The 13,268-nt window shown below is 43.6% G+C and overlaps 1 protein-coding gene across 1 annotated transcript in view; it reads left to right on the top strand.

Annotated features, from left to right (window-relative positions):
* Positions 1-900: 900 nt before the first annotated feature.
* The window catches only part of SOX5 (SRY-box transcription factor 5), a gene marked incomplete at both ends in the record, with an annotated part of 374,117 nt that continues 361,749 nt past the window's right edge, over positions 901-13,268 (top strand). The window contains 1 exon segment of the mRNA XM_080706224.1: positions 901-938. Within this exon segment, the coding sequence (XP_080562350.1) occupies positions 901-938 (38 nt within the window).

Below are 13,268 nucleotides of genomic sequence, written 5' to 3'. Positions count from 1 at the left end.
CGCTGCACGCACGCTGGGTTTTATGGAGTTTGGAGCCGAAGAAACTTTGGTGGGGCTGCCAGGACCTTCACGCCACCGTGTGCGAGGCGGGCGCTAGCGAGAGTCCAGTGAGTGACAAGCTGTTTACAGGTTTCCGCCGAGGGGCCGCTGCTATATTTCAATCTGTCAAAGTTGCTTTTCTTCCCTCAGAACAATGCCTGATTGTTGTGTGTGAGTGAGTGTGTGCGCGCGTGTGCGGTGCGTTTCCGTGTGCGCTCGGAGAGAAGCTGGGAAGGGGGTTAGGAGGCAGAGCAATTCTTTGTGTAAAAGGCTACTGCTAGCCCTCGCTCATCTTTTTCTTAATTAGTTAATAAAGGCCATTTGATCGGGGTTCTGTTAGGAGACAGACTTCTTTTTTTTAAACAGCAGCAAACGCATTTTACAAAATCATCCTGCTGAAAGAGAGGGGGAGAGAGAGACACAGCGTGTGTGTGTTTGTGCGCGCGCGCGCGTGTGCGCGTGTGACTTATTATTTAGAGGGGAGAGAGTATGGGAGCCGTGTTCAAGGAGAGTTGCCTGCCCGCTCCCAGTGATGTCTAGGGGAGAGAACCGGAGCTGAGCGCCCGGCAGCCTGGGCAGCGGGGGCGGCCGGCGGCCCTGCTCGAGTGCGTGCGCTACCCCTTTAAGAGACTGGTCAAGGAGTCCTAGGAGAGGGAGAGGAGGGGCAGGGGGAGAGGGAGAGAGGGAGAAGAGGAGAGGAGAGCGGAGCAGAGGAGAGGAGAGGAGAGGAGAGAGAGGGAGGAGGGCGGCAAGGGAGAGCAGAGGAGCAGTTGGTGGCGAGGCTGGGACTCACTTGACAGGTTCAGTTGGAGAAGCTCCTAGGTGGCCGCCGCGGTGACAAAGAAATTGTGCTTTTCCAGCATGCTCACTGACCCTGATTTGCCTCAGGAGTTTGAAAGGTGAGTGCAGTTGTTTTCTCCTAACGTGCTGAAGTACACCTCTCTGGAACTGGGGCTCCTTCCGGGATGCTCCCCAAAGCGTAGGTCTCTGAGAAGCTTTCAGCCGGGGGCTGGTGCAGTTTTAGCAGATTTTTTTTTTCCCCATGGTGGCCCAGACCAAATGGAACTGGTTTGAAAGTCTCAGAGATCTCTGTTACTGTCCTGAGGTTGCATCCTGTAACAGGAAATCAGATGGGGGAAGCATCTCCTCTCCTCTTCCTCCTTTCTTTTACTTTTTTTCCTTTATTGGTTTCCCCCTCTCCTTCTTCACCTTTTAAGAATGCTTTTGTGCGGAGTTGGACCCTTTGGGCATCCCTATCTGGGCAGTTTCTGGGTGACTGAAGGCTTAGTGGTTAGAGCAGAGGCTGTACGTTCCTCTTCGATCCTTGTATAAAACTTTGGAAGCTGCTTAGTAAAGCACATGACCTTTTGTTGATATAAGAGAAGAGAGGTTTTTTTTTTTTCCCCAAAGAAAATCTATATTAGTAGATTCTATATTAGTAGATTATTCCGGAAGTGTCAAAAACAGGAGGGGTGGCAAGAAGGGAAGAAGTGCAGCCGCCCTCCTGACTCCCCTGGACCCTTCCCGCTCCTGTCTGAGCTGGGTGTCCATTTACTGCATTTTACCCCTTTGGCCGTGATGCTAATACGTGCATCTGTAATTAAATTGCTCCTGTTTCAGAGAAATATGTGCAGTATCATTCTACTTGATTTTGTTGCAAGCGAAGGAGGGCTTTGAAAGAATTTTAGCCCTTTTCGTGTTCCTATAAGTACACATTGCAATTTTTAAATTTGAGTTCTTATTCCAACATAAGTTCATTTTTTGAACTATAAATAGACTTTTGTTTGCCATTAAAAAGAATTCAAACTTTGTATTCTGTATGGTGAATTTAAAAAAAAAAGCTAAAAAAAGCCAAGATGCATGATACCCAGGCTTTTTTTTTTTTTCATTTTCATGAAAGCTACCTTCTGTATAAACATTTGTTGTATCTGCCTATGCAATGCAAGCTAGGTGCTAGACCAGCTGGTTAAAAATATGCTAAGTCAAGCTGTTCATCCCTCAAACGGCTGAATTTGATATGAAAAGACAAAAAAAGAAAGGACAAAGATTAAAACATTCTAGGAGTTAAGCAATGGAAGAGAAAAAGAGTTTTGAGAATAAAATAACCCTTGGACATGGTCACATCCTCGGGAAGCCAGTATCAGATCAGAAAAGAAAGTGAAATAGCCAACATGCATTCTGTTATACAGCCTTTCTTTCATGATTTCTCCTCCTCCTTCTCCTTCTTCTCCTCCTTCTCCTCCTTCTCCTTCTTTTCCTTCTTCTTCTTCTCCTTCTCCTCCTTCTCCTTCTTCTCCTTCTTCTCCTTCTCCTCCTCCTCCTCCTTCTCCTCCTTCTCCTCCTTCTCCTTCTTCTCCTTCTTCTTCTTCTTCTCCTCCTTCTCCATCTTCAGATACATCTTTAAATCCAATAAATTGTTGAGCTTTCTTAAGAGTTTTCTCAAAGCTCTCTCTATTGGCTCTTTAAATTAGTTAGGATTTATTTGCAAGCATAGCCTTGTTTCCAGTGTAGATACTGAAGTTACTCACATTGGAACATGTTATTGACTAACATAGCAATTTGTTGATTTAACACAGTAAGTTTTCTAGCATGCACAAAGTAGCATTTGAGTGAGAATTTTCCTTAATTCTAATTATACTTTTTGAAAGTAAAACTCTGAGTCTGATTTGTGAGCCTGTTAACAGATTGTTCTTATAAAAAGGTAGTTACATATTAACAGGCTGTAGCTTATTTCTACATATAGGCAAGCCGCCTGCTGTGAACTTTATTTGTATTTTTTCAATCTTCTATTTTTAAACTAAACTTTTCCTTATTCTGATGTTAAATTTTTTTAACATTTCTTTTTTATCCTCCCACTGAGGATTAATTCCTTCCTTCTTTTTTTTGTCACACAGAAGCATGCTTGTGTAACTGGCTAATTAAATAAGCAAATGGTAATTGATAGGATTATTAATATGGACATCCTATTTGGAAATATTAGCAACTAAAATAATTTTGAAAAATGTCATACGGTATAAAATTTAATAATTTCCCCTGTGGTTGTCATTGGTAATACATACAAAATGTCTCAGTCAATCATTGCTATTTGTTGACGCTGATTCTGTGTGGCGAGTGTGTACACGCACAGCCACTCAGCTAGAGCACATCTCACAGCCACAATACTGAATATTTATATCCCCCAAGGAGGCATGGATGGTGTATTCACACTATTATATACACTCATGTTTTTTATCTTCATCTCTTTGGAGCTCTCGTTGAATAAGTAGGTCATTTCAGTTGACTTGCAGTCTATCTGCTCACCTGCCATCGATGAGTTTTTCACTCAAACTTAGGAATCTGGAAGGAAGACGTCTAACTGTCTTCACGAGATAGGGCACTTTGGTGTAGGGGAACTACACAAGTTGCTTGGGGCCCATATGTTGCGGATGTGTTGTGTGTTCTGTCTTTTCTAATTTTATTAGTCGAGTGCTGTCCATCTTCTGTTATTTTTTTCCAACCTGGGCACTGTTTGAAACTTTAAGAAATATTCCAACCATAAGTGCCAGGATCAGACTTTGAATCTGTCTATGTCTGTATTTTTAGCCATATTAAGGAACATGGTTACTACTCGCAGACTAATGAACAGTTGTTAAATAGTTAATAAGTAGTAACACTTCCACTGTCAATGAGAAGTGCTCATGAGATCGGGCAAACGCAACGCTGGCTCTAAGAAGTAAAAGAAAACACTCGATTGAATATTTTATTTTTATTTTCAAACATCTCTGTCAGAATCGATTGTGATTACTGGAAAACACAATTCTCAAGTGGCAAATGAATTGGCAAAGTATGTTCTAAAGAATCTCTCGCAAGAAAGGTCTTTTCCATCTTGTTATTTAGAGGAAATGTAAATGCCAGCATGGTCTAACTGTTAGTGTCATTACAATGAATATCTGAAGGAAAGACTTTTAAAGAGATCAATGAGTTTATATATTTAAGTAAACAATGAAGAATTGAAACTGAAGGGGTTTCCTTTGAGAATGTCACATATTTCTTGATATTCATAGAATGAAAATATGTAAAATATATGCCTAAATTTCAATATTAGTTTGTTTCTCCTGGGTGAAAAGTACCCATGTTTGGCAGCTTATCAATAACATCGTATCTGTTTCTTTCCTTCGTATTTACACTCATTGTGTTTGATGGCAATTTTATAGTTTAATGACTGACCTACTTGTTACGCTTTCTGATTGCTTTGTTTTAGAGACTTAATTAAAAAGCAAGTATAAATGGTTGCTTGAGAAGCACCTCTGACTGTCTAGAGAGGAGAAAGTTGGGGCTGCGGGCCTGGGATGAAGCAGACAATGTCAGGCTCCTCTGCTTCTTTCAAAACGGGTGCAGATAACAGACAACCTATTTCGAGCACTACAGGAGTAAAACCTTTTACAATAAATACTAACATCTATTTTATATTCTCATCAAATTTACTTGTGATCATGCCAACTAAAGAAATGATTTTTTTTCACATTAGAAAACTTTTAAGTGGGGTTTTTTTTTTTTCTGAAGAAAGAAATACACGTCAGGTACTATGGAAAACTCATTTGCAAAATTGCCACAGAAAACAGTGACTGGCAGGAAAATCTCTGAGCGTGTTGGTGTCTTAATTACCTGGGGTTTGAGCTACTGAAGAATACTTATGACCCAGATGTCTACTCAGGCCAACCCAGAACTTCTTTTACCAGCACACTCTGAGTGGCAAGCTTGCCCAGCTTAGCAGGTACCCTGGGTGGATGGAAGGGAGGCCGTCGTCGCCCAGGCCCTCTCGCCTCATGGCGACCGGGAGCCTGCACATTTGGCCATAGGCTCCGGGGTGTTCAATATGTGCGTTTGGCCATTAAGTTTACCCTGCCGGTTAGAGGAACAAGTGCCCGTAACTCATTAGAGGTTTTAATTGCCATCTCTGTGATTTGCCAACTGAGTCAAGACCTCAGTGTGGAATTCAGCCTGCATGAAGAGGCTCATGAACCACCCTCCACACACACACACACACACACACACACACTCTCTCTCTCTCTCTTTCTCTCTCTCTCTGTCTCCCTCTCCCGCTCCCTCTCAGCTGTCCTGAAGACTTGGCAGGACACCTGACAGATTACTGAGAACAATTGCGGTCACTGCCAGGTGGCCTTGCGTGCAGCTCTGTGTGGGGCAGGTCTGATCAAGACGCGTGTGACTGTTGGGGTGACTTGACGCGTTGGTGAATTCTGACATTTCCCAAGTATGCTAAGCCGCTCCTGAGGAGTGTTCAGCTGAGGCCTCCTGTGCATCACGCAGGGGGCCGGGAGGAAGACCTGCTCTGGCTGTCGCGCGCCCCTCCTCCAGGACCTGAGGCTGTTTCTTGCGGCTTCCCCTCGTGAGGCGTTCAGGGGCGAAGTCACACTCACGGGTGAAGTTGCTTTCTGCCTGTGCTCTCACTGTGAGCCTCCCGCCGCCGGACGAGTCCGTGGTGTGCTGGAGATGAGCCTCTGCCATCTCAGTGCCGCCCTTCGTGGCTTGGCTAAGTCAGTTAGGCCGGTGGATTTTGTTTTCTTCCACCGCCTGTTCTTCATTGACCATTTCAGCGAGGTTAACCCACAGCATGGGTTAGAGTAAAACCATCGCAGTCTTTCTCTGGTGCTAACTCACGGGGAGTCTCAGGATGCCAGGGCTCTGGTGGAACTGATGTCAGGCAGAGGAAAATATATTTAAGGCTTTAACCAAGGCATGAAATGTCCTTTTTTTTTAAAGAAAAAAGTTGTTGGAGGAGAAGTGGACTAAAGCCTTATCCGGTGCCCTTTCCCTGCTGGGGAGCACCAGCAGTTGCATGTACACGCAAGTGCCCCCAGGTGAGCGTATGTGCTGGGGTGGGCCCCGCTAGAGCTGGTCCCTCCTGCCTGAAAGGCGGCTCCCTGGGACCTTCGTGGGGCGCCCCTTCTCCTTCACGGGCCAGCTCAGACGCCTCAGCATCCTTCTGCCCCTGCACCTCCTGCACCCTGGCACTCGCTCTCCTTCTCCTGGCCCCGGCTGCCTTCTCCACTCCCGGGTCCGTTGGCCCAGGCCTCTGCTCTGGTCCTCTGGAGGTGCTGTGGCGCACCCTGCCTGGCCTGTGCGGTAGGCGGGTGCTGTGTCTGCACTCAGACTCTTCTCCCTGCTTCAGCCACGGCCGCCTCTGCAGGCTGAGCAGCCGGGCTCGCCTGCCTCCGGCTCTGCACCTTCCTGCAGGGCTGCCTGTGCTCACTGGGCTTCGAGGAGGACCAGACCGAACAACGACACTTAGAAGAATTCTGGTGAGAATGTTTAGAGGGATATGGCATTTTAAAAGAATGTAGTAAACAAACAGAATTGTGGCATCAACAAAGATAATTAGCATAAACAATGTCGTTTTAGGACAGGTGGTTTAAAAAAACAAACAAAACAAAAAACCCAAATATGAACCCAACTTGAATGCTGCCAGTTGGGAGCCACTGAACCTTAATCTGCACTTCATGAGAATCGCCCAGGTTTGTTGATAGACTTGTCAACGTGTGGCTTCTGTTTCTTTTGTACCATTTTCCGGTCATTATACCCTTTTGTCACCCAGCTTGAAAGTAATTAATCTATTACAAGGTAGTTTAAGGACTTTTTGCTCATAAGACGTGACAGAAGGAAAATTAAAAACAAAAGCTTGAGATGCTCATAGACATTTGAAATGAGTGTGGCGCCTTGAATCCATTCAACTCGAGCTTGGCCCATTGTCTCATTTGAGATCTCTCTTTTATCCAACATCTCAGTCACTGGGCTCCTGAGTCTTAATATGCTGCTTTTGTCTTGCCTTCGAATTCAGTTTTGTTTGTTGCGTTTGCTGTGGCCGAGCCATCACGGGCACTATGTATCTGTAAGTGTGGCTTTTCCTCCTCACTGCTTCTCTCCGTAACTGGGAGAAGGTGGAGCAGTCTTGTGGAGATGCGTCTGGCGATCCTGCGGTGGGAGGTTGCCGGCACCTGGGAGTTCTGCAGCTAAGCCTCCTGTGCTGAGGTGTCCCCTGGAGACACTGCGCTCTCCTGCCAGAGGACTCCTAATCAGTGCCCTGTCCTGAAATGTTTGGACTCCCAATGAAATGTAGAGCGTGGTGAACAGAAAAAAGATGTTTATTTTTCTTGCATTAAGGATCAGAATTCTTTACTGGACTTCAAAAGATGCTTTCTCCTCATTTCCTCCTGGAGAAGGAAGACTAGGAATTCCAAGTGGCTATCTCTGGAGTTCTGTGGCCCTTCTCTTTGCTGAAGTGAAACATTTGTGAATGAATTTGAGTTCCTAGGAGTTACAAAAATGTGTGTAAACTAGTAAACCATATCTCATTCATGTGCGATGGAGATTTCTCATACTTTAGGGACAAAAATAATTTGGCTACTAACGAATTGGGGCCACCTGCCAGCACCAACACATACTGTAGGTAAGAGGAAGAGTAAAGAGGCTGCTGGCAGCGGACCCGCGGAAACCTTCCTGCGGAACAGCCTTTCTATTTCTGCTCTTCACATCTTTGAAAGAATGTGTGCTTTAGAAGAGGGAATGTTAGCGCACCCAGCAGATCCCATCCTTCTCACATGTGTGTGGTCCCTTCCCCTTCTGCGTGGCCACGCACAGGACACAGCCACGGGCTCCTAGCTCGCCCGTCGCCCCGGGCGTCCCACACACGGTTGTCTCATGGAACCTCAGAGTCATGTGCACTGAGAATAAATGCAACGTAGAGACGAAGCTGGCCGCGCAAACCTAGCCCCCGCCCAAGCCTCAGACCTTGTAAGGTCTGCGTGTCGGCAGGTTAAAGGACTCGGGTCCCTGGGACCCTGAATACCATTTCATGGAGGGCGCAGCCTCTGCTAGGGCTTCAGGACCCTTAGGAGAAAAGGAGGGCAGGGCCACTTTGCTTTATCTGTTGTTAATTTCTTGATCTAGAGGTCAAAGAAGGTAGAGGCTCATCCAATTTCTTGGGCCACTTTTAATCAAAATTTATTTCAAAATCTAGTCAATGTTTACGTTAGTACCGATGCTGACTTCCATATTAATTAGGACTGAGCTACCCAGGTGCCGAGAGTTGTTGGAGAAATGGCCGTGGAACTTTTACACTCATTCTGTTACTGTGGCGTTTAAGCAGTTGTGCATGTATTTAATGAGATGGTGTCCTAATGAAGCGGAGACACACTTTGAGAAAGAGAAATGTGCCTTCCCCTAAGATGATAGATGAAAAGTGCCACTTGATGCTTTGGGTTTTCTTTTACCGTTAGTATAGGTTGCCTACAAAGTTCTAAACGTTTCGGTCTAGTTGCAGGGCTCAGCGTTGGTTTGCTGCAGTCCTTCCTGTGCACTATTTGCTCTGAGCAGAGTTGGTTGGGCAATTATTACAAAGTCCAGAGATGTCTTATTTGCTTCTGGACTGATGGCCTTTGTTTTCCCCCTCTTTTTGTATTTGCTATTGAATTTCATAATATGTTAGAAAAATGGCAGGAAGATGTCACATAAAGTTAAGGTTAATATTTCCTTTCTTCTTTCTTATCTGTAGTAGATGGGAATTGTGTTGAAGATACTTTAGCATAATGTGTAACATTCTCTTTATTTAGTAAAGAAAGGAACGAACTGGTGGTCAGCTGTTCAATTTCTGATCCCGTTCATTAACTCAGCTTTGACTTTGAGTGAATACTGACCGAAGCTACAATTTTATGTTCGGATGTCATCTCCCTCACAACACTGTTGGGATATGGAAAAACTTTTATGTGATTTTCAAGGTACCGGCAGTTGGAATGCCCAGAGGTGTAACCGTGAGCGTAGTTCTGAGATGGACTGTGATTCCCTCAGGGCCTCAGCACAGCTAGAGTTTGGGAAACTGAGGCAGTGATGGTGTTCTTAGGGGTCTAAGAACTACGGGATATAACTCTTGGTGGTGTCATTGTTTGTAAAGGTCTTATCATTGCAGAAAAATTAGGATGGGTCTAATATGAACTATGCACAGTTTAGGATTCTTTAATGTTTTGAAAACATCCTTCTAGAGAAATGAAATCATGGTGAAAGGTCCTGATAGCAATTTAAGTGAAGTGAAGGAGGGGAGTATCTAGACCTTCTCAAGTAAATTAAAGAAAATTAGGAGTCACTGACAGTTATGTGAATTGTATTCATTATGCACATACACAAATGCAAACGTTTGGAATCCAGGAGAAACTTGTAGTTGCAGGGAGTTGATCTCTTGAATAAAATTCCGTCACATCCTGATGAGGCTGCAGTCTGGGGGAGAGCTCACGAAAGGAAGAAATATTTCACATAAATAAATATGAGCGAGGCTTGCTCCTGTGTTCTCATTTACAACTCAGAATCCAGGGCTTGCGCAGCACAGACCTGTCTCAGACTCGAGGGGGGGATCGTGTGCGTGTGCTCGAGAGGAAACGCGGTCTGAAGCAGCTGGGTAATTGAGGTGTGCTTGGGCAACAGCTGAGGAATCTGAGATTTGGGTCGGAGTAGGGAGAGAGTTAGGGGTCTACTGCATGAGGATCAAGTGGAAGGCTTTGGGGGATTTCAGGTATGTCTCCTTAGAATAAAGTACTTTCCTGTATTTTGCCTAAGGTTCACATTTGCTGGTATCTTCTCTGATTTTTTTTAATGTAGCAGAGTAGAAGGCAGTACTGCTTGAGCATAAGCGCTCACGTTCTAGTTCACATACTGAGTCCCCTGAGTCTTAACTTAAAGTGAGAAGACAGGCCAAGACTTCCAGAACCTTCCTCTCTGGCGGGCAGCACGTGGCACTCTGTCTGAAGGGCCGCTCCTCCGGGCAGCAGAGGCGTGCGCGCGCTCGCAGGTATTGGGCAACAGTGGGGCGTCTGAGCCAGGCTGCAGGTGGCATCGCTTCAGTGTCTCTGTGCAGGGACAAGTGACCGGCGGACGTGTTAAGGCTTTCCAGGCTAGCTACTGTGTGTGATTTTTAGTTAGGGTTGAGTAAGGGACCAAGTGTGCTCAAAAGCTAAGACTCACATTCTCTGTGCTTCAAACTGTCAGGTGCCTCCGTTGGCTCATGTTCAACAGCGACTGACACTGTAGTGATCAATTGCGCATGGATGCAGAGGCAGGAAGAGCGAGAGGGCGGCACTTTAGGTCACCAGGCGAAGAGTCAGCCCTAACCTATAAGAGGAAGATAAAGGGGGAGGGGGGCCAGACCACGAAGCTAGGCAAGCCTGGGGCTGTGGGCAGTGCGTCTCCCTCTGAACAGAAACTTGGGGCTGGGAAGTAGGAGACTAAGATTAAAAAGTGCCTCTCCAGACAGCCAAGGGCATTAGCGTTTGCATGAGGCCAGCTAGCACTGAGCACCATTGCAGGCCGGCACTTGCATAAAAAGAAATGCTAAGCCCTCTCTGCGAGTGAGTGAGTGAGTGGGCACCAACCAGCATGGAGAGGCTTGGAGGGAGGGCTGTGCTCTCCAGGAGGCCAGGGCCAGCTCAAGCATCCCCAGGGCCTTGCTTTGGGGAGATTGTGTGCTGGTGTTTTTGAAACACCGTTTGAAAGAAAAGTGTAGTTATATCATCCACAACCCAATCTTTAACACGTAGCTAGAGACCTGCCATATTATCTCGACTTTGAAAACAGTGAAGGGTATCGTGAAGTCTTTGTGCAAATTAGTTCAAATTTTAAATACAGATTCATGTAATTGAGGTTACATAGGAATGTGCTATGTTAAAATTCCTTGATAAATATAATATAGAATTTTTTACCTTCTGTGCTTGCCAGTTTTAATTTCAAATTAAAAATGGTTGCTATTCTCTTACTCTTCTTGTACGGATAGAAAGGTTGTAAAAAGTAAGAATAAAGAGAGCCTTATTGAACCTTAACTACATTTAGAACTAGGACCAAAGAAAAATGTGCACATATCCTACTGTTAAACCAGAAAGAAAACCTGGACATCATCCAGTTGGGTAACTTACTGCTAATGTATTTTATAGTCTAGCATTTAGTTATATACAAGGCTGGCATATGCTCCTGCAGTTTCTAAAACAAGAATTGAAACTTTGTGATGCATAAGTCACTTAAATTCTTTGGGTTTTCAGCCATGCACCAATGAAATGGGCTTAAAATAAGAATAAAACCATTTATCCCCAGGACTAATGAATCCAGCTTAAATTTATGAAAATTTACAAAATCATTTGGATATCTCTGAAAGCCACTGAATTCAGGCTTTTACTGGTAGGTTTTAATTTTTGGCAAATGTAAAATGATCAGCACTATTTAGCAAAAGTTCTTTTTTGTTTGATAACATACTAGTCAGATATCTGAAAGTACTTTCAGCATATTAAAATAATGGTTGACTTGCACTTGTAGTTAATATAATTTTAAAAATGCATTCTGCTTATTGATCACAAGTAACTTGTACTTAAATAGCAGCAATATAGTTATATTTTCCTCTGAGTGCTGACTACTAATAATTAGATGTCCTAAAACTCTAACTTTAGTCCAGTTTGTATGTGAGAGATCTGATACCAGAGTAGCTGTTTTTTGCAAGTGTTAATACATCACATTTATTATCTGATTCAATATAATCATGTGCTTTAAGCTGTGGAAGTGAAATTTTACTTATTTGTGCCTAATCACGAGAACAAAATATTTCTTAGAACAAATTACTAAATAACAAAAAAGTGATTTTATGTTAACGTAGAAAGGACACGCACACTAATGCTCTTTAACCTAGTGTATACAGATAGTTTGAAAATTAGAAAATATTTTATAACAAACTATTATCTATATCAATCGAGTACATTATGGATTTTTATAATTCTCAATGAGAGCTTTTGCATTGGCTATATATTCTTTAGACTGTAGGTAATGGTTGGAGAAATATAGATTTTTTTTTTTATGGGCAGTATTAGAACAAGCAACAATATCACCCAAGGGAAAAAAAAAACCTTATTTTTATATAAAATTGTTTTGCACTGATCAAATCTGTTGAAAGCCAGAAGCCATCCAAAGTGCTGATACCAATTTAAGAAGATGATCTTTTGCCTTAATTATACATCTGGGAAATATTAGCTGAACATTTTGTGGAGAACAGTGAATACCTTAGTTGCCAGTTGTCTAAAGTGCTGCTAATGATCGACACAGTGCCAGTGTTTTGATGGCTGGAACCTAGGCTGAATGTGACTACAGAGAACACAGTTGGGAAAGACCGCACATTTTATACAAAACAGATTTCAGCCATCTGCTTGGCACTTACGTTTGAGGCTATAGGCGATATATGAAAGAGGCCACTGTCCACGTTATGAATGGCATCACTTTTATTGGTACCTTAGAAAAACCATAGGGTTTTTGAAAGCGTGTGTAACCCATGATTTTCCTCAGCTAAATAATGTAAACAGGAACCTCAGCCAACATTTTGTTCCATGTATAATCTCTCTGTCAGTCTTCTTATCCTAACAAAGTGGGTTTCACTAATAAAGTAGGCATTGGTGCCCTACCTCAAGATATTAAAAGATACCAGACAACACGAAGCAAGTGGCCCTTAAGAGGAGACCCCAGAGAGTTATGAGATAAGATGCCATTTGCTTTAGGAATCGGCTACGTTCCCGAGTCTGTGCCCTGAATATCACATTACATGTCAAATCAGTGTGGAAGTTAAGAGGCACTTCTGAACTAATGCCATCCTACTTGTTTTGAGTTATGGTATTAAATCATAGCATTACAGTTTCATTATAGTAAAGAAAAGGAATGCTGTCGAGAGGAAATTATAGACAGAATCTAACCAGTGCCAACTGTTTCGGCTACCTCAAAAAGTAAGGAAGAGATCCTCAAAACGCTCAACAGAAGGATGTCAGTAGAAGCCGTTGTTTGAGGAACAGTCATTTGCTAAGAGTTACTGCAGACCGTTCCTCAGCACATCACAGACAAATACATTTTTATAAAGTAGTAATTTGACCTATTGTATTTTCCTTAGCCAAAACATATTTTTTAAGTATTAGGAAAATTGAGCTCTTAGGATGTGTTGGCTCAGTGTTTATGTAGGTGACATGAATTGCAAAATATCTATTGATATTTTCTTGGCTCTTAGAGGAGAAATACATGATTTAGGAAAGCATAGAGAATTGCTCTTAGCCTTCCTCTGAGGATGGGCTTTACAGTGTGGTCGCTGTTCCCCACATGTTGAGCACTTGACATGCGCCTAGGCAGAACTGAGATGTGCCCTAGGTATAAAATGCACACTGGGTTTCAAAGGC

Source organism: Muscardinus avellanarius, assembly GCF_963383645.1.
Source record: "Muscardinus avellanarius genome assembly, chromosome: 11".
In the NCBI taxonomy this organism is placed as follows: domain Eukaryota; kingdom Metazoa; phylum Chordata; class Mammalia; order Rodentia; family Gliridae; genus Muscardinus; species Muscardinus avellanarius.
Note: the sequence above shows the minus strand (reverse complement) of the source record. Positions and strands in the feature narration are given on the sequence as shown.